This window comes from Pseudorasbora parva, chromosome 3 (genome assembly GCF_024679245.1).
Source record: "Pseudorasbora parva isolate DD20220531a chromosome 3, ASM2467924v1, whole genome shotgun sequence".
In the NCBI taxonomy this organism is placed as follows: Eukaryota; Metazoa; Chordata; class Actinopteri; order Cypriniformes; family Gobionidae; genus Pseudorasbora; species Pseudorasbora parva.
In genome coordinates, this window is record NC_090174.1 from 762,504 (window position 1) to 781,452 (window position 18,949).

Consider the following 18,949-nt stretch of genomic DNA (forward strand, 5'->3'; position numbering starts at 1 on the left):
TAAAGATTAAAATACAGAAGGTCAGTAAATATTTTTATCACAATAATCTCATGTGAAGCGGTATAAAGCTGTGACGCAGCACATCATCCATCTTACTGACAGTTTTGTAATTATTAAACAATAACAATAAATGAAGAAAGGGCAGTGTAGATGATTTCGTCAGAAATAAGTCCGAGACCAATAAGTCCAGTCTTCAGTCCTGTGTTCAGCTCAGCCAATAGAGACAGAGCGTCATAATCTGAAGCCACGCCCACCGGAGGAAAACAAACCCACCCTCTCCATTGACTGTCGATTGCGAGAAGCGGCCTCATCATATCTGACCTATTACTAAAAATCGAACAATGTCTAAAAGCTGATGTGTGACGAGGTGTACAGAAAACAAGCTAAAAATCCCAGAAGTTTTTAATCAGCTGTCTGACCCCAAAAACGAGGACAGAAAAGTGCATACAGGCACTTGAGACAGAGTGTGACGTTATATTACAGTGAGAACAGGAAATATAATATATAAAACTGACATTTGGTGTTCTTGTTTTTATTTACTGCACATGTAGACACACTGAGTATCAGGATCCAGAAATGAACCCATTCTTCTGCTGAAGCTTCACTTCTTATTGCCTTATCCACTTTTGTCTCATGTTTTTTGGGGTCGACGGCTTATAAAAATGTAGTTCTGTGTTTTTTAGCTTGTTTGCTGCACACCTCGTCACATATAATATTTTAGACATTGTTCTGGTTTTGTAATAAGACCGAAATGACGAGGCGACCGCTTCACGCAATACAGAGCCAATGGACAGCGTTGGATTGTATCCCGGTGTGGGCGTGGCCTACATTTGCTCCGCCTCTATCCGAGCCAAGATTTGGGATTCCTCACAGCTTCTTCCTCATCTTTCCCTTCTTGTGTCCGCCGCGGCCGAACCCAGATCGCATCACTTCCTGCAGCCGCTGCTTTCCTTTGGCTCGGAGCTTCTTCATGCCACCGCTCTGCAGAAACTGCTGCTTGGCTTTCCTTTTGCGTTGCTTGAGGATCTGATCCTGGTTCTTCAGCTCTGATCGGACCTGCGAGCCGCTCCGCTGCTGGGCCAAAGCTCCTCCTCTTCCTCCTCCTCCTCCCCTTCCTCTTCCTCCTCCCCATCCTCCTCCTCTTCCTCGACCTAAAGGAAACATAATAAAACACAGTAGTACTCAAACAGGGCTTGACCATTTTTTGTTGTTGTCTTTGTAAAAACTGCAGAACAGACAAGAGTCCAAAACAAATTTCTCTTCAGGGACAATAAAGTATACACTCACCTAAAGGATTATTAGGAACACCTGTTCAATTTCTCATTAATGCGATTATCTAATCAACCAATCACATTGCAGTTCTTCAGTGCATTTAGGGGTGTGGTCCTGGTCAAGACAATCTCCTGAACTCCAAACTGAATGTCAGAATGGGAAAGAAAGGGGATTTCAGCCGTTTTGAGCGTGGCATGGTTGTTGGTGCCAGACGGGCCGGTCTGAGTATTTCACAATCTGCTCAGTTACTGGGATTTACACACACAACCATTTCTAGGGTTTACAAAGAATGGTGTGAAAAGGGAAGAGCATCCAGTCTGCAGCAGTCCTGTGGGAGAAAATGCCTTGTTGATGCTCGAGGTCAGAGGAGAATGGGCCGACTGATTCAAGCTGATAGAAGAGCAACTTTGACTGAAATAACCACTCGTTACAACCGAGGTATGCAGCAAAGCATTTGTGAAGCCACAACACACACAACCTTGAGGCGGATGGGCTACAACAGTAGAAGACCCCACCGGGGACCACTCATCTCCACTACGAATAGGACAAAGAGGCGACAATTTGCACGAGCTCACCAAAATTGGACAGTTGAAGACTGGAGAAATGTTGCCTGGGCTGATGAGTCTCGATTTCTGTTGAGACATTCAGATGGTAGAGTCAGAATTTGGCGTAAACAGAATGAGAACATGGATCCATCATGCCTTGTTCCCACTGTGCAGGCCGGTGGTGGTGGTGTAATGGTGTGGGGGATGTTTTCTTGGCACACTTTACGCCCCTTAGTGCCAATTGGGCATCGTTTAAATGCCACGGCCGACCTGAGCATTGTTTCTGACCATGTCCATCCCTTTATGACCACCATGTGCCCATCCTCTGATGGCTACTTCCAGCAGGATAATGCACCATGTCACAAAGCTCCAATCATTTCAGATTGGTTTCTTGAACATGCCAATGAGTTGACTGAACTAAAATGGCCGCCACAGTCCCCAGATCTCAACCCAATAGAGCATCTTTGGGATGTGGTGGAACGGGAGCTTCATGCCCTGGATGTGCATCCCACAAATCTCCATCAACTGCAAGATGCTCTCCTATCAATATGGGCCGACATTTCTAAAGAATGCTTTCAGCAGCTTGTTGATCAATGCCACGGAGAATTAAGGCAGTTCTGAAGGAGAAAGGGTCAAACACAGTATTAGTGTGTGCTCCTAATAATCCTTTAGGGGCGTGATCTTATCTTGCACTCACATTTGCAACTAAAAATAGATGCGTGTGAACTGTACGATGCGTTTTGAAGCACCTGTGAATAAAAAATTAGCCATATAGGCCCAAACCACAATTTGTCCCAGATGGTAAACATGTTTTATTCTGCTGTAAAGTTGGGCATTTTAACATGAGACTCAATGAGATTCTGCTCCTTCTGGAGCCGCTCTAGTGGCCAGTCGATGAACTGCAGTTTAAGTCACTTCAGTATCGGCTTTAACAGAAAATGGGGGAGGTGATGCTTGGTTTGCGCATATTTTATCTCTGAATCTGAATGAGCTCCTGCAATAATAAATACATTTCAAAATAAGAGTCCATCTGTATTTCAGGCTCGTTTATTAAATGAGTCTCACTGTGTCCGATTTACACCGCCTGGTTACACAAACTGAATTTACATTATATTTAAAGTACTGCATCTTCTGTGGGATGCCTCTTGACACATTATTAAAGGGTTAGTAAAGATTGGAAATATAGATTGGAACGGTTATGAATGTATTGATTCATGATTCGGATCGCCAATGTCTCGTGATTTCAGCAGTTTGACACGTGATCCGAATCATGAATCGATTCACTGATTCATAACCGTTTGAATCTTTATTTGAGGATTGAACATAAACGCGGAAGAGAAGCCAATGCTGAATAAAGTCGTCGTTTTTGTTATTTTTGGACCCAAATGTATTTTGGATGCTTCAAGAGACTCTAATTAACCCACTGATGTCTCATATGGACTACTGTGATGATGTTTTTATTCCCTTTCTGGACATGGACAGTATAGTGTGCATACACTTGCATACGCTCTCGGACTAAATATAAAATATCTTAAACTGTGTGTGAAGATGAGCGGAGGTCTTACGGGTGTGGAGCGACATTAGGGAGAGGAGTTAATGACAGACATTTCATTTTTGGGTGAGCTAACCCTTTAAGAGAAGTAAAGTATTTGTCCTTCATTGCATTCCACCACTGAGAACAACACCATTATGGCTAATAATGGTTTTATATATAAATGCAGAAAACGTCTCTAAAGTTGCTAAATGCACTCCTAAATCTTTCCGTTTGGAGCACAGGTGCACCATGGGAAGTGGAAGTGATGTCACACCCTTACCGCTGAAGCTCCGCCCCCTTCCCGCTCCTCCGCTCTCTCCATCGGAGTCTGAGGCCCGGTCATCCATCTTATTCTTCTTCTTCCATTCTTCATAACTGGACCAAAGTCAAGAGATCACACTGACAGCAATTACTAACACCAGTCCACCTGAAATCAGCAATGACTTTCCTAATTCATCCTCCTGGTCTTAAAGGCACAGTATGTAATTTCTCATCTCGTACTCAACACAGAGGCGTGGCTTGACTCGAGTGGGCGGAGCTTTTATTAAAACGATTATTTTTCTCACCCCATTGGCAGATTATTTATCTTATTTTAACCAAAAACTCTCTTCATTTTGAGTTATTTCTTCTTCTAAGACTAATTTTTAATTGTCAAGTAAATGTTCCTTAAATGTAAGAATTTTTTAAAATATTGACTAGAAACAAGACAAAAATACTAAGTAAGAGCAGCATTTTTTGCAGTGTGAAATCATATTAGGCGGTAAAACACGGCACTCTGTGCGGTAAATCAACAACAGCAGATTTAATCAATAAGACTAACTGTGTTGAGCTGGAGAACGATCATTAGTTTCTGTCCATCAATGATCCAAACAGTGTCTAATAAAACACATCAGATATTAAAAGCGGCGATAGTGTTGCCATGGTTACTGCACAATAACACCGGAGGGTGATGTCATTGATAGGCGACAGAAAAACATTTGTTTTTTGTTTTATCTTTTATTGTTTATTTATGTATTGCTCTTTAATTTATTTTACTTTAATGCCTCTCGTTGATTTTCTGAACACAAATGAAGATATTTGTGATGAAATGGACAGATTTCGGTCCTCCATTGACAGGCTAAGCAACTCATAAATAGAAACGGATCGGTACGGATGGAGCGGATTATTCCAGATGCTCTGAAGAGACTCCATGGCTTTATAGGAGGAAGGAAAGTCTGACGGGTTTAAGCGACATTAGGGAGGAAATGATCCCAGGATTCTCATTAATGATGAGCTGGCCCTTTAAGAGGCGGACCGACTGTTGATTTATTCAGATATTAAATTACAGATTTATGGAGTCTGTGATTCCGTCCACATTAATTTAATGCCATGATATTAAATGTAGATCTTTCTGCTCCAATTTAAGACATTTTAAAGGTCAAATTAAGACTAAGTCCCACAGAACCAGATCTGAACGGATCTCTAAATGTAAACACACAATGTACTGTATAAATATGAAGGAATTTCCCGTAGTTTTTTTTTTTTTACAGGTGTTTTACCTGTATTTTTGAATGACACATTGCATTATTTGGTGTTTTAACGGAAATTTCCGTAAAATTACTGGATAATGCACTGGCAGAAAATTACCAGAACATTTTTTACGTTGTAGATATGAAGACATTATTACAAATGTTGCAAATCCTAAAAGATTCCTCTGATCCTAGGCTAAAATCTGACGTCTTTGATCGTTAGTTTGACATAAAAAAAACCTCTCAGTGTGCAGGACCCATAAGTCCCGCAGATCTGAATGGATCTCTGAATATGAACCATAGATATGACCATATTAATATGAGTGATGACGGATAATATGGGAGAGGCTTGATGCAGCGGAAGAAATGCAGGTAATTTGATCTTGACCGATAAGAAACATTAATTAATACTGTCCCGTAACAAATGTGCTTCAAATTCAATTAAAATTAAATTACAACATTGAGATAATGAGTGTACAAGGGTGTACAAATACTATAAAATCGTGAATATAAATAACTGGGAATCATGTTCACCAAAACAGTGCACATTTAATTTATTAATCTTTTATGTTGGTTTGGTCGTTTCCTTATAAAGGTCCAGAAATTAGTGTTTTTTTGCCAGGTGGCTTTTTTAATTGAATGATGTCATTACGTTGACTTGACGCCAGCCAATCGCTGCTGATCGTGGTTTCGAATATCGAGGGAACACAAGAACGTGAGCTCAGATAACTTAATCGGGATATTTGAATCCAATCCCCAAATTCGTTTGAAGAACCAAATTATCCAGAGATCAGTTATCAGAAGATCTGGGATCAGTCTAATCATCTCAGGTGTGTTAAACGAGCTGCGGAGAACGGGTCTCTGGACCCACGTTATATTAGATGGCCTTAACTACTCTGTACTAACATTATAATTAATCATTTGATACAATGCACTTATTGTGTTCATACATGTTTTTACATTATACTTACATTTAACCCTCTGGGGTTCTTCATTTATGGGTCACACTCAGGACCTTCGGGTCTAAAAGGACCCGGAGGTCGGGAATCAAAAAAAAAAAAAAATTGAGTAAAATCAATGAAATATATTTTTGTTCAATAATATTTTTTCTTTTCTTTTTTGGTGTTTTGAGATAATTTTATGATTTATAAATAATATTTATGCAATAATTATGACCCATTTTTTCCCATTGAATATAATAGAATTTTATTTTATTTATTTTTTCCTTTTTTTATTAAAGCTGTATTTCATTTTAGAGTCAAGCCTAGGCCTCATGAAAGCATTTTTTTTATTTGATTGGTGCCATCTGGTGGACACAGTGAGCATTTTTATCACGCAATAGCACATTTTTACCACTAGAGTGCATTACAGAACCTGTGTGTGTGTGTGTGTGTGTGTGTGAGTTTTTGTTTGTCTGTTTTGCACTCTTGATGTTTTAGAGATTCACCCCTTCACTGTTGAGTCCTTTTTTTCTGCATCCTGGCTGATTTGTAGATTATATGCACAAAAAACTCTGTATTTTCATATTTTTGCCAATTTCCCATTCATTTCCTATGGGGGTCTTTTTTGACCCGAAGGCCCCGAGTGTGACTATTTTTTTTACGACCACTTAGACTTTTCCAATCCTGTCCCCAATTTTTTTTTCTGTCCATATACCAAGTACCAATACCCTCACCAAGTTTCGTACCATTCAGATGAAGCTACGATTTTTAACATTTCTTTCAAAAAAAAATTCGGGTCAGAAATGACCGAAGAACCCCAGAGGGTTAAAAAAATACCAGCATGTAATTACGTCTGTAATTCATTTCTGTAGTTACATTTATAATTACACTTTTAACACTTCCCTTACACCTAACCTTAGCCTTAAACAAACACACACACACACACACACACACACCTGTCCCTAACCCTACCCTTAAACTGACACACACCACACCTGTCAATATCAATATCAGCAAAAGTGTTTTGCAATAACATTTGAACACAGTAAGTACATTGTACTTATTTTGGATGTAAGCACATAGTAGATAAGGCCACCTAATATAAAGTGGGGCCGATCTCTGAATGTGAACCATAGATATGAAGATATTATAAACCTCCTGAATTCTGCTCTGAAAGCATTCACACACACACACACACACTTCTCCAGAAGGATACAAGCTCCTCTTCTTCTTTTTTCCTCTGACCACCTGTCCACTTTCGGTCCTGATCTTCTTGTTCTTGTCCTCTTTGCCCGTGTCACGGACGAAGCGCTTCCTCTTGCGATCCCTGTCGAGAAAACACACGTGTGTGTGTGGTCATGATAAGCTGATGCGTTAATAAAGCGTGTCATGCGTGTGATCAGAATGGAATCAATCAATCAATCGAATGGAAGCCGGCTCACCATTTCATGAGGCTCTTGTGCTGGTTTAAAGAGTTACTCTCGTCTCCCATCAGGTCCAGAACTGCAGAGGACGCCTGCTGCTCAAACGAGCTGCCTTCAGTGCCGACGCTCAGCCTGAACACACACACACACACGTTTGTTTTTGTGACATATGGGGACATTCCATAGGCGTAATGGTTTTTATACTGTACAAACCGTATTTCTATCCCCTTACACTGCCCCTAAACCTACCCATCACACACACACACACACACACACACACACACACACACACACACACACACACACACACACACACACACACACACACACACACACACACACACACACACTGCCCCTAAACCTACCCATCACAGGAAACATTCTGCATTTTTACTTTCTCATAAAAACTCCTCCTGTGTGATTTATAAGCCTTTTGTAAAGTGGGGCCATGGGTAATGTCCTCATATTTCACCCTCTCCTGTAATACCCGTGTCATACCCATGGCATTATATACATTTGTGTCCTGATATTTCATATTTCACCATAAAACACACACACACACGTTTCTGAGATTCCCAACCCCGGATATAATCATAGCACTGCTGTGTGCGGCCGTACCCTCGCTCCGAATCGAAGTCTTTGGGTCTGTATGGGATGTAAAACTCTTCATCTTTTCCCGGCAGACTTTTCTTCGCTCTGTCCAGGTCAATGTCGTGCTTCGGTGTTTTCCCTCCGACCACCGCGGAGAACACCGTCTGGTGAAGAATAATAATAATAAATAAAATAATAATAATATGTTTATTTTTATAGGGGCTTTCAAGAACCCAAGGTCGCTTCACAATAGAGTGTCATCAATTACAATCAAAAACCGTCAGCCTGTTCATTATAGCAAATAAACAAGCAGGTGTACAACAAACATCTCCAGAGAGACAACAACAGAAGTTATATAATCAAAGAGAACCATTAACAGTAACTGGTCATGGAGCATAGCATGCAGAGGTGTGAGAAAGATAATTATTTACTGCCCAGAGAAAATAGGTGAGTTTTAGATTGGGATTTAAACATCTGTAGAGTAGATTAACAAGCCAGTTCATGACACCTTTAATGCAGTCGATATTTATAGTTTCGTCTGTAAACTCTTGAAACAAGAAAACAGAAATAATACAAATAAGGAGAACGGTTTGCCCGATGGAAACGTCTTGTGTGTTCTGCATCATCTAGAGGTGGACTAATACACTTCATTACTGGAGTAGCAGCACTGCTGGTCTAATATTACTCCGTTACAAGGGAAAGTTGTAAAAACAGATTTTTACTGGAGTAAAAGTACAGAAGTATTTGTTTTCTAAAGTACTTAAGTATCAAAAGTAAATGTCCTTCTTTATGTCGCCGCATTATTGTATTATAGTTGTATAAATGCACATTATGCCATCATGGTTTAAGCCAGTCAGTGACGCTCCATCTGACACACTAGCAGACGACTAACTTAAACTCATTTAAATACTTGTAGAAAAGTTACAAAGCTGCTGTCACTTTAAGGCCGAATGCACGGATCCAATACACTGATACACATCTGATATTCTCACACTGTTCACCTTCACTGAAGACAGAATCAACTTTGTTTATGTCAATACTCCACTAAATGAGCATTTGGACATCCGTCTTCTTCCATTTTGCTCTAAACTATAAATCAGTGTTTAATAAATGCTCTTCTTATTTAGTAATTTTTTCTTGTTTCCAGTCCAAAGATCTAAAAATTCTTACATTAAGAAACATTTACTAGACAAGCAAAAGTTGTCTTGTTTTATGAAAAATAATTCAAAATTAAGTGAGTTTTTGCTTAAAATAAGCAAATGGGGTGAGCAAAATATTCTTAATTCAAACAGAAAACAAGATTATTTAGCTCACCCCATTGGCAGATTATTTTGCTTATTTTAGGTTTAAAAGGATCTTTTCATTTTGAGTTATTTTTTTCCCAAAACAAGACAATAACGTTTGCTTGTCTAGTAAATTCTTCTTGTTTTAAGAATTTTTAGATGTTTGGACAAGAAAAAAAGAAAAATACTAAGTAAGAAAAGCATTTTTTTGCAGTGTGAAGCCAAGAGAATAGTTTTCGGTTATGAGTCAGTGAATCGATATAACGGTTATACGGTTATAATCGACTCATAACGGTTCGAATCATGAATCGATTCACTGACTCATAACGGTTCGAATCATGAATCGATTCACTGACTCATAACGGTTCGAAGCTTTGTTCTGAAATCGGCCATCACTATATAAGTCGTTATTTAGTGTTTTTGCGCACTAACTCTATTCTGGCCTCTTCATCAATGATTGTCGAGCCGCTGTAGTGAGATGGGCTTTGTAACGACGTCTTTAGTGCCTTTATGGGTCTTGAGAGAGGAAATGACATTGGTGTCAATGAAGGCCTTTCTGAGCCATCGGATTTCAACACTAATATCTTCATCTGTGTGTGAAGATGAGCGGAGGTCTGACGGCTGGCCAACCACTGGAGGAATTAATGACAATTTACATTACTGGCTGAACTAACCCTTTAAAAGTTAGGGCTCGGGCCGCAGAGTTTTGCACAGAGAAACACTTATTGAGCAGAGAAAAGAGTTGAGCATGAGACGCTCACCTGAAGCTCGTCCTCGTCGGGCCGGGCTTCGGTTCTGGAGGAAATGGGCCGGGCCGGAACCATCAGCTCAGCTCGCGCTTTAGAAAACTTTTGGACCAGCGGACTGTCCCGCGTCCGCTTGGCTCGCATCACCTCGCTCGCGCTCGTTTTGTTGCTGGAGTTGATTTCAAAAATGGTCTGAGGAAACAAGAAGTGTGTTTAGGGATCTCAAACCTCATCTAGACTGCAAATCTCATGGCTAATCTAACATTTCAATGCAAGTTATTCAACTAAATATCCAAATCGATAACCCCCTCTGAATTATTACTGAATGACGACTCTCAGCTGAATTTCTCTAAGCTGCAAAAAATTGTCTGGCTGGCCGGTTTAATACCGTGTCCCAACTACACGCAACGCGATAAGATTCCAGCGGAAAGCAACTTGTCTGTCTACACCAGACGCGACTACGAGATGCAACAAACCAATCAAAACCTATAAACTCTACCAGCGAGTGGGCGGGGTTCTTTAAACCACAGCTAATCAGAACAGCGAGTGGGCGGAGCTCTATAAACCACAGCTAATCAGAACAGCGAGTGGAATGAGTCTACATTATCAAATTCACAAATATTACACCATTTAAACTACTGAAATACATACTGACTCACTAAAACAATTATTGTCATAGAATATACTTGTTTGTTGTTTACAGTTTGAACGCTCGTTTCAATGCTTTTAATTTCAAGATCTGAGGTGATTTATCCTTTAGTATGACAAAGCTGGGAGCACTAAATGATATTCAAAGGAACATTACACACTTTTAACATTAAATAAAGCACAGAAACACTGCCTGAGAATAACATTGCCATGTTTTGTGTTGTTGTTAAATCGAACCGCACCAGAGTTTTTTTGGAAGTGGACCCAGACCGGTCTTTTTAGCTTGTTTGGTGCGCACCAGGGTTCGTTTTTAATCTAACAAAACATGACAAGTGTGAACACACCCTAAAAACGCATCTCTTTACTATGGCATAAACACAGAACATTAACACATTATCAATTTCTATTATTCAAAGCAGTTAAATGATTGTTAATCTGACAATCGGCCTTGTAAAAAGCACTATATAAAATAAAGTCGACTTGACGTACAGATTTTGCCTTGTAGCCCTTGATGCAGTCGACCATCAGCAGCCGGTCCAGCTCCATCTGCTCCAGCCCAGAACCTGAGACACACAAAGGAGACGTTCATATATATACAAACCCAATTCCAAAACATTGGAGAACACAATCCACCGCGCCATTCGCCGTCGCCAGCTAAAACTCTATAGGTAAAAAAAAGAAGCCATATCTAAACATGATCCAGAAGCGCAGGCGTTTCCTCTGGGCCAAGGCTCATTTAAAATGGACTGTGGCAAAGTGGAAAACTGTTCTGGGGTCAGACGAATCAACATTTGAAGTTCTTTTTGGAAAACTGGGATGTCATCCGGACTAAAGAGGACAAGGACAGCCCAAGCTGTTCTCAGCGCTCAGTTCAGAAGCTGATCTCTGATGGTCTGGGGTTCATGAGTGTGTGTGGCATGGGCAGCTTACACATCTGGAAAGGCCATCAATGCTGAAAGGTCTATCCAAGTTCTAGAGCAACATTTGCTCCATCCAGACGGCGTCTCTTTCAGGGAAGACCTTGCATTCTCCAACATGACAATGCCAGAGCACACACTGCATCAATTACAACATCATGGCTGAGCAGAAGAAGGATCTGAAATGGCCAGCCTGCAGTCCAGATCTTTCACCATTAGAAAACATTTGGCGCATCATAAAGAGGAAGATGCGATAAAGAAGACCTAAGACAGTTGAGCACTAGAAGCCTGTATTAGACAAGAATGGGCCAACATTCCTATTCCTAAACTTGAGCAGCTCGTCTCCTCAGTGCCCAGACGTTTGCAGACTGATATAAACAGAAGAGGGGATGACACACAGGGGGAAACATGGCCACGGCACAACTTTACTGAGATGTGTTGATGCCAGGAAATGTAAAATAAACGTATTTTTCCCTTAAAATGATACATTTTCTCAATTTAAACATTTGATATGTCATCTGTGTTGTATTCTGAATATAATATTGAAACTTTTACACCATTGCATTCTGATTTTATTCACAATTTGTACAGTGTCCCAACTTTTTTGGAATCGGGTTTGTACATATATAAAACATGATATATAAAGATGACCCTCTCGTAGGCACGCTTTCTTCACGGCCACACACTCTCTATAACACACACACACACACACACACACACACACACACACACACACTCACCCAGCAGAGGATGGACGGCCATGGAGGTCAGGTCGGCGCTCTTCACGCGTTTGACGGACTCGGGCGACGGGCTGGGCCGAGACTTCAGGTATTGCTTGTAGGCGTTCTCCGAGATTCGGCGGAGGTTCTGGAGATCTAGCGAGTTTTCGTGAGCCGTCTGCAGCTGTGCCTCTTCATCGTCCAGAATGCTCTGAGGAACACGGCCGAACACGCCGTCCGCGTCTGAGACACACACACACAGAGTTTAGATTCCCTGGGCCGGCCCCTTGATAAGAGCGTTGTGTTATTTTTATTATTTCTTTATTAGTCTAATTGGGTGGGCAGAAAGCTATGCCGTAATCAGAAATTATATATATTTTGCAAAGTAAGAACTAATACTACAACTCAGAAACAAATGTAAGGCTACAGAGTTGCACAAATCAGGATTAGTGTAAAGATGCGCGTTAAACTCACAGCTTGTGGAGTGATGGCGCTCAGTATTCAGTGCAAGTATTCTGAACAGAAACGCATGAGCTGCTCGCGTAAACACTACACTTTGCTTAATCAAATATTTTCCTTTCGAATCGTTTCCTTTAAGACATTTCAAGCTTTCCATACACACATTTATTTCTCATGTCTGTGAGGCAAGTAGCCTAGCCTGCAGAGTTTGGGTTTATTTATGAGACGTGCTCCAGTTCATGAGCAATGAAAGCGATTGCTGACGCGACGTCACGATTATAGTCTGCTATTTGCTTCTTGATTATTAAATCCAGGCAATTGGCCAAAGAAACCTTTTTTTAAATTAAGATACAATTATACAAAATGAAATTCACTTTAAAGAAAGGCTTTCTACAAAACAAAACTAAATATTAAACTAAATATAACCACCAAAATCATTTCTGACCCACTCGCATCTTTGCACTTATCATAATCAGATCAAATGTAAAAACAATATTATAATATTTAAACAAATATGAAAAAAAAATTGTTTAATGACTAAAAACAAGTATATTACGCTACAGATAAATGTCTGAGCTGGATTTGAGCGAACATTATTTTACCGGTGAGCGGTTCATGGGACTGCAGATTACTGAGCTGAGTCACGTCAGCTTGATTTATTTATATAGCCTAGCACTTTTCCAACGCCGATTGTTTCAAAGCAGCTTCACAGTGTTCAACAGAAAAATATAGCAACAGAATTAGATTTGGCTGTACAGTAATTCTGAAGACAACAGCGATATTATCAGCTTATTTTAATTTATCAATGTAAGTTTTGCCGCTTTGCTCATTACAGGCTCATTCTTGTCAAAATGCCCACGTATTAAAAATGGTCGGGTTTAAATCGGGCTCGAACTCATCATTTCAGTTAAAGGGATAGTTCACCTAAATATGAAAATCCTGTCATTTACTCACCAGAACAAAGAAACTCACAAGGGTTTGGAACAACATGAGGGTGAGTAAATGATGACAGGATTTTTATATTTAGGTAAACTATCCCATTAACGTGCTCGGGCTCATAATTAAAGTTTGTGTGTGTGCGTGTGTGTGTGTGTGTGTGTGTGTGCGTGCACCTGCTGCGTGTTCTGGCAGGGCGAGCTGCACGGGGCGACCCAGGAACAGATGCAGATCATAGAGGAACGGCACTTCATCAGAACACACCAGACTGAACGCGGTTCCACCTCGGCCCGCGCGAGCCACGCGACCTGGAACACAGAGGTCAGGGTTAAAGGTGAAGCTCAGGGCTAAAGGTGAAGCTCAGGGCTAAAGGTGGTGCTCAGGGCTAAAGGTGGTGCTCAGGGCTAAAGGCGGGGCTCAGGGCTAAAGGTTGAGCTCAGGGCTAAAGGTTGAGCTCAGGGCTAAAGGCGGAGCTCAGGGCTAAAGGTGGTGCTCAGGGCTAAAGGTGGTGCTCAGGGCTAAAGGTGGTGCTCAGGGCTAAAGGTGGTGCTCAGGGCTAAAGGTGGAGCTCGGGGATAAAGATGGAGCTCGAACCTAAAGGTTGAGCTTAGGGCTAAAGATGGAGCTCGGGGCTAAAGGTTGAGCTCAGGGCTAAAGGTTGAGCTTAGGGCTAAAGGTCGAGCTCAGGGCTATAGGTGGAGCTCAGGGCTATAGGTGGAGCTCAGGGCTATAGGTGGAGCTCAGGGCTATAGGTGGAGCTCAGGGCTATAGGTGGAGCTCAGGGCTAAAGGCTCCGTCACTCACCCACTCTGTGCAGGAAGAGTTTGGCCTTGGAGGGGAAGTTGAAGTTGATGACGTTGTCCAGCAGGGGGATGTCGATGCCTCGGGCAGCCACGTCTGTGACCAGCAGAACCGAAGCCTTGCGGTGCACGAAGCGGCCGATGTTGATCTTACGGGCCGTCTGGTCCAGAGCGCTGTAGATGTAGGCCGCCTCAATGCCCTGCTCCATCAGGACCTGACACACACACACACCGCATGAATGATGTCGCCTAAGAGCATCAGGCGAAACGCACACTCAGACGCTTCTGGAAGAATTCACACACACACTCGGCAGCGCATTAAGAGAACACATGATGACCGTGTGTTTACTTCTCTGAGATACTCCACGTGATGTTTGGTGGAGACGAAGACCAGAGTCTGTTCCTGAGGCTTCACCACAGCCCTCAGCAGATGAAGAAGAAGAGCCGGCTTATCATCCACACGCGCGTGGAAGAAGGACAGCTGAGGACCAAACATCTCAATATAATCACACATTAAACATCTCATCACTGCTCCAAATCACACATTAACGGGTTACTTCAGCGATTAGCATATGGCTTTGTATCAATAGAAACCCTGGAGTATATTCAAATGAGCGCCAGTAGAGGAGCTATTTAGACTAAAGACTACAGTCAGTAGAGGAGCTATTTAGACTAAAGACTACAGTCAGTAGAGGAGCTATTTAGACTAAAGACTACAGTCAGTAGAGGAGCTATTTAGACTAAAGACTACAGTCAGTAGAGGAGCTATTTAGACTAAAGACTACAGTCAGTAGAGGAGCTATTTAGACTAAAGACTACAGCCAGTAGAGGAGCTATTTAGACTAAAGACTACAGCCAGTAGAGGAGCTATTTAGACTAAAGACTACAGCCAGTAGAGGAGCTATTTAGACTAAAGACTACAGTCAGTAGAGGAGCTATTTAGACTAAAGACTACAGTCAGTAGAGGAGCTATTTAGACTAAAGACTACAGTCAGTAGAGGAGCTATTTAGACTAAAGACTACAGTCAGTAGAGGAGCTATTTAGACTAAAGACTACAGCCAGTAGAGGAGCTATTTAGACTAAAGACTACAGCCAGTAGAGGAGCTATTTAGACTAAAGACTACAGCCAGTAGAGGAGCTATTTAGACTAAAGACTACAGTCAGTAGAGGAGCTATTTAGACTAAAGACTACAGTCAGTAGAAGAGCTATTTAGACTAAAGACTACAGCCAGTAGAGGAGCTATTTAGACTAAAGACTACAGTCAGTAGAGGAGCTATTTAGACTAAAGACTACAGTCAGTAGAGGAGCTATTTAGACTAAAGACTAGAGGCAGTAGAGGAGCTATTTAGACTAGACTACAGCCAGTAGAGGAGCTATTTAGACTAAAGACTACAGCCAGTAGAGGAGCTATTTAGACTAAAGACTAGAGGCAGTAGAGGAGCTATTTAGACTAAAGACTACAGCCAGTAGAGGAGCTATTTAGACTAAAGACTACAGCCAGTAGAGGAGCTATTTAGACTAAAGACTAGAGGCAGTAGAGGAGCTATTTAGACTAAAGACTACAGTCAGTAGAGGAGCTATTTAGACTAAAGACTAGAGGCAGTAGAGGAGCTATTTAGACTAAAGACTACAGTCAGTAGAGGAGCTATTTAGACTAAAGACTAGAGGCAGTAGAGGAGCTATTTAGACTAAAGACTACAGTCAGTAGAGGAGCTATTTAGACTAAAGACTAGAGGCAGTAGAGGAGCTATTTAGACTAAAGACTAGAGGCAGTAGAGGAGCTATTTAGACTAAAGACTAGAGGCAGTAGAGGAGCTATTTAGACTAAAGACTACAGTCAGTAGAGGAGCTATTTAGACTAAAGACTAGAGGCAGTAGAGGAGCTATTTAGACTAAAGACTACAGTCAGTAGAGGAGCTATTTAGACTAAAGACTACAGTCAGTAGAGGAGCTATTTAGACTATAGACTACAGCCAGTAGAGGAGCTATTTAGACTAAAGACTACTGCCAGTAGAGGAGCTATTTAGACTAAAGACTACAGTCAGTAGAGGAGCTATTTAGACTAAAGACTACAGTCAGTAGAGGAGCTATTTAGACTAAAGACTAGAGGCAGTAGAGGAGCTATTTAGACTATAGACTACAGCCAGTAGAGGAGCTATTTAGACTAAAGACTACAGTCAGTAGAGGAGCTATTTAGACTAAAGACTACAGCCAGTAGAGGAGCTATTTAGACTAAAGACTACAGTCAGTAGAGGAGCTATTTAGACTAAAGACTACAGCCAGTAGAGGAGCTATTTAGACTATAGACTACAGCCAGTAGAGGAGCTATTTAGACTAAAGACTACAGCCAGTAGAGGAGCTATTTAGGCTAAAGACTACAGTCAGTAGAGGAGCTATTTAGACTAAAGACTACAGTCAGTAGAGGAGCTATTTAGACTAAAGACTACAGTCAGTAGAGGAGCTATTTAGACTAAAGACTACAGTCAGTAGAGGAGCTATTTAGACTAAAGACTACAGTCAGTAGAGGAGCTATTTAGACTAAAGACTACAGCCAGTAGAGGAGCTATTTAGACTAAAGACTACAGCCAGTAGAGGAGCTATTTAGACTTAAGACTACAGCCAGTAGAGGAGCTATTTAGACTAAAGACTACAGCCAGTAGAGGAGCTATTTAGACTATAGACTACAGTCAGTAGAGGAGCTATTTAGACTAAAGACTACAGCCAGTAGAGGAGCTATTTAGACTAAAGACTACAGTCAGTAGAGGAGCTATTTAGACTAAAGACTACAGTCAGTAGAGGAGCTATTTAGACTAAAGACTACAGTCAGTAGAGGAGCTATTTAGACTAAAGACTACAGTCAGTAGAGGAGCTATTTAGACTAAAGACTACAGTCAGTAGAGGAGCTATTTAGACTAAAGACTACAGCCAGTAGAGGAGCTATTTAGACTAAAGACTACAGTCAGTAGAGGAGCTATTTAGACTAAAGACTACAGTCAGTAGAGGAGCTATTTAGACTAAAGACTACAGTCAGTAGAGGAGCTATTTAGACTAAAGACTACAGTCAGTAGAGGAGCTATTTAGACTAAAGACTACAGCCAGTAGAGGAGCTATTTAGACTAAAGACTACAGTCAGTAGAGGAGCTATTTAGACTAAAGACTACAGTCAGTAGAGGAGCTATTTAGACTAAAGACTACAGCCAGTAGAGGAGCTATTTAGACTAAAGACTACAGTCAGTAGAGGAGCTATTTAGACTAAAGACTACAGTCAGTAGAGGAGCTATTTAGGCTAAAGACTACAGTCAGTAGAGGAGCTATTTAGACTAAAGACTACAGCCAGTAGAGGAGCTATTTAGACTAAAGACTACAGTCAGTAGAGGAGCTATTTAGACTAAAGACTACAGTCAGTAGAGGAGCTATTTAGACTAAAGACTACAGCCAGTAGAGGAGCTATTTAGACTAAAGACTACAGTCAGTAGAGGAGCTATTTAGACTAAAGACTACAGTCAGTAGAGGAGCTATTTAGGCTAAAGACTACAGTCAGTAGAGGAGCTATTTAGACTAAAGACTACAGCCAGTAGAGGAGCTATTTAGACTAAAGACTACAGCCAGTAGAGGAGCTATTTAGACTAAAGACTACAGTCAGTAGAGGAGCTATTTAGACTAAAGACTACAGCCAGTAGAGGAGCTATTTAGACTAAAGACTACAGTCAGTAGAGGAGCTATTTAGACTAAAGACTACAGTCAGTAGAGGAGCTATTTAGACTAAAGACTACAGCCAGTAGAGGAGCTATTTAGACTAAAGACTACAGCCAGTAGAGGAGCTATTTAGACTAAAGACTACAGCCAGTAGAGGAGCTATTTAGACTAAAGACTACAGCCAGTAGAGGAGCTATTTAGACTAAAGACTACAGTCAGTAGAGGAGCTATTTAGACTAAAGACTACAGCCAGTAGAGGAGCTATTTAGACTAAAGACTACAGTCAGTAGAGGAGCTATTTAGACTAAAGCCAGTAGAGGAGCTATTTAGACTAAAGACTACAGCCTGTAGAGGAGCTATTTAGACTAAAGACTACAGTCAGTAGAGGAGCTATTTAGACTAAAGACCACAGCCAGTAGAGGAGCTATTTAGACTAAAGACTACAGCCGGTAGAGGAGCTATTTAGACTAAAGACTACAGCCAGTAGAGGAGCTATTTAGACTAAAGACTACAGTCAGTAGAGGAGCTATTTAGGCTAAAGACTACAGTCAGTAGAGGAGCTATTTAGACTAAAGACTACAGTCAGTAGAGGAGCTATTTAGACTAAAGACTACAGCCAGTAGAGGAGCTATTTAGACTAAAGACTACAGTCAGTAGAGGAGCTATTTAGACTAAAGACTACAGTCAGTAGAGGAGCTATTTAGACTAAAGACTACAGTCAGTAGAGGAGCTATTTAGACTAAAGACTACAGTCAGTAGAGGAGCTATTTAGACTAAAGACTACAGTCAGTAGAGGAGCTATTTAGACTAAAGACTACAGCCAGTAGAGGAGCTATTTAGACTAAAGACTACAGTCAGTAGAGGAGCTATTTAGGCTAAAGACCACAGCCAGTAGAGGAGCTATTTAGACTAAAGACTACAGTCAGTA

The 18,949-nt window shown here is 41.1% G+C and overlaps 1 protein-coding gene across 2 annotated transcripts in view; it reads right to left on the reverse strand.

The window, feature by feature from the left end:
• The window catches only part of ddx54 (DEAD (Asp-Glu-Ala-Asp) box polypeptide 54), a 59,503-nt gene that overhangs the window by 25,390 nt on the left and 15,164 nt on the right, over positions 1 to 18,949 (reverse strand). The window contains exons 10-20 of one of the 2 annotated variants that reach the window (XM_067437513.1): positions 14,673 to 14,804; positions 14,328 to 14,538; positions 13,700 to 13,831; positions 12,150 to 12,371; positions 10,982 to 11,055; positions 9,860 to 10,036; positions 7,843 to 7,979; positions 7,243 to 7,356; positions 7,017 to 7,127; positions 3,632 to 3,726; positions 21 to 1,151 (exon numbers count right to left, since the gene is read on the reverse strand). In XM_067437513.1, the coding sequence (XP_067293614.1) occupies positions 868 to 1,151; positions 3,632 to 3,726; positions 7,017 to 7,127; positions 7,243 to 7,356; positions 7,843 to 7,979; positions 9,860 to 10,036; positions 10,982 to 11,055; positions 12,150 to 12,371; positions 13,700 to 13,831; positions 14,328 to 14,538; positions 14,673 to 14,804 (1,689 nt within the window). In that variant the 3' untranslated portion in view covers positions 21 to 867. Of the gene's footprint in view, positions 1 to 20; positions 1,152 to 3,631; positions 3,727 to 7,016; positions 7,128 to 7,242; positions 7,357 to 7,842; positions 7,980 to 9,859; positions 10,037 to 10,981; positions 11,056 to 12,149; positions 12,372 to 13,699; positions 13,832 to 14,327; positions 14,539 to 14,672; positions 14,805 to 18,949 lie in introns of those variants that run through there. The other variant, XM_067437514.1, reaches the window with a different exon arrangement.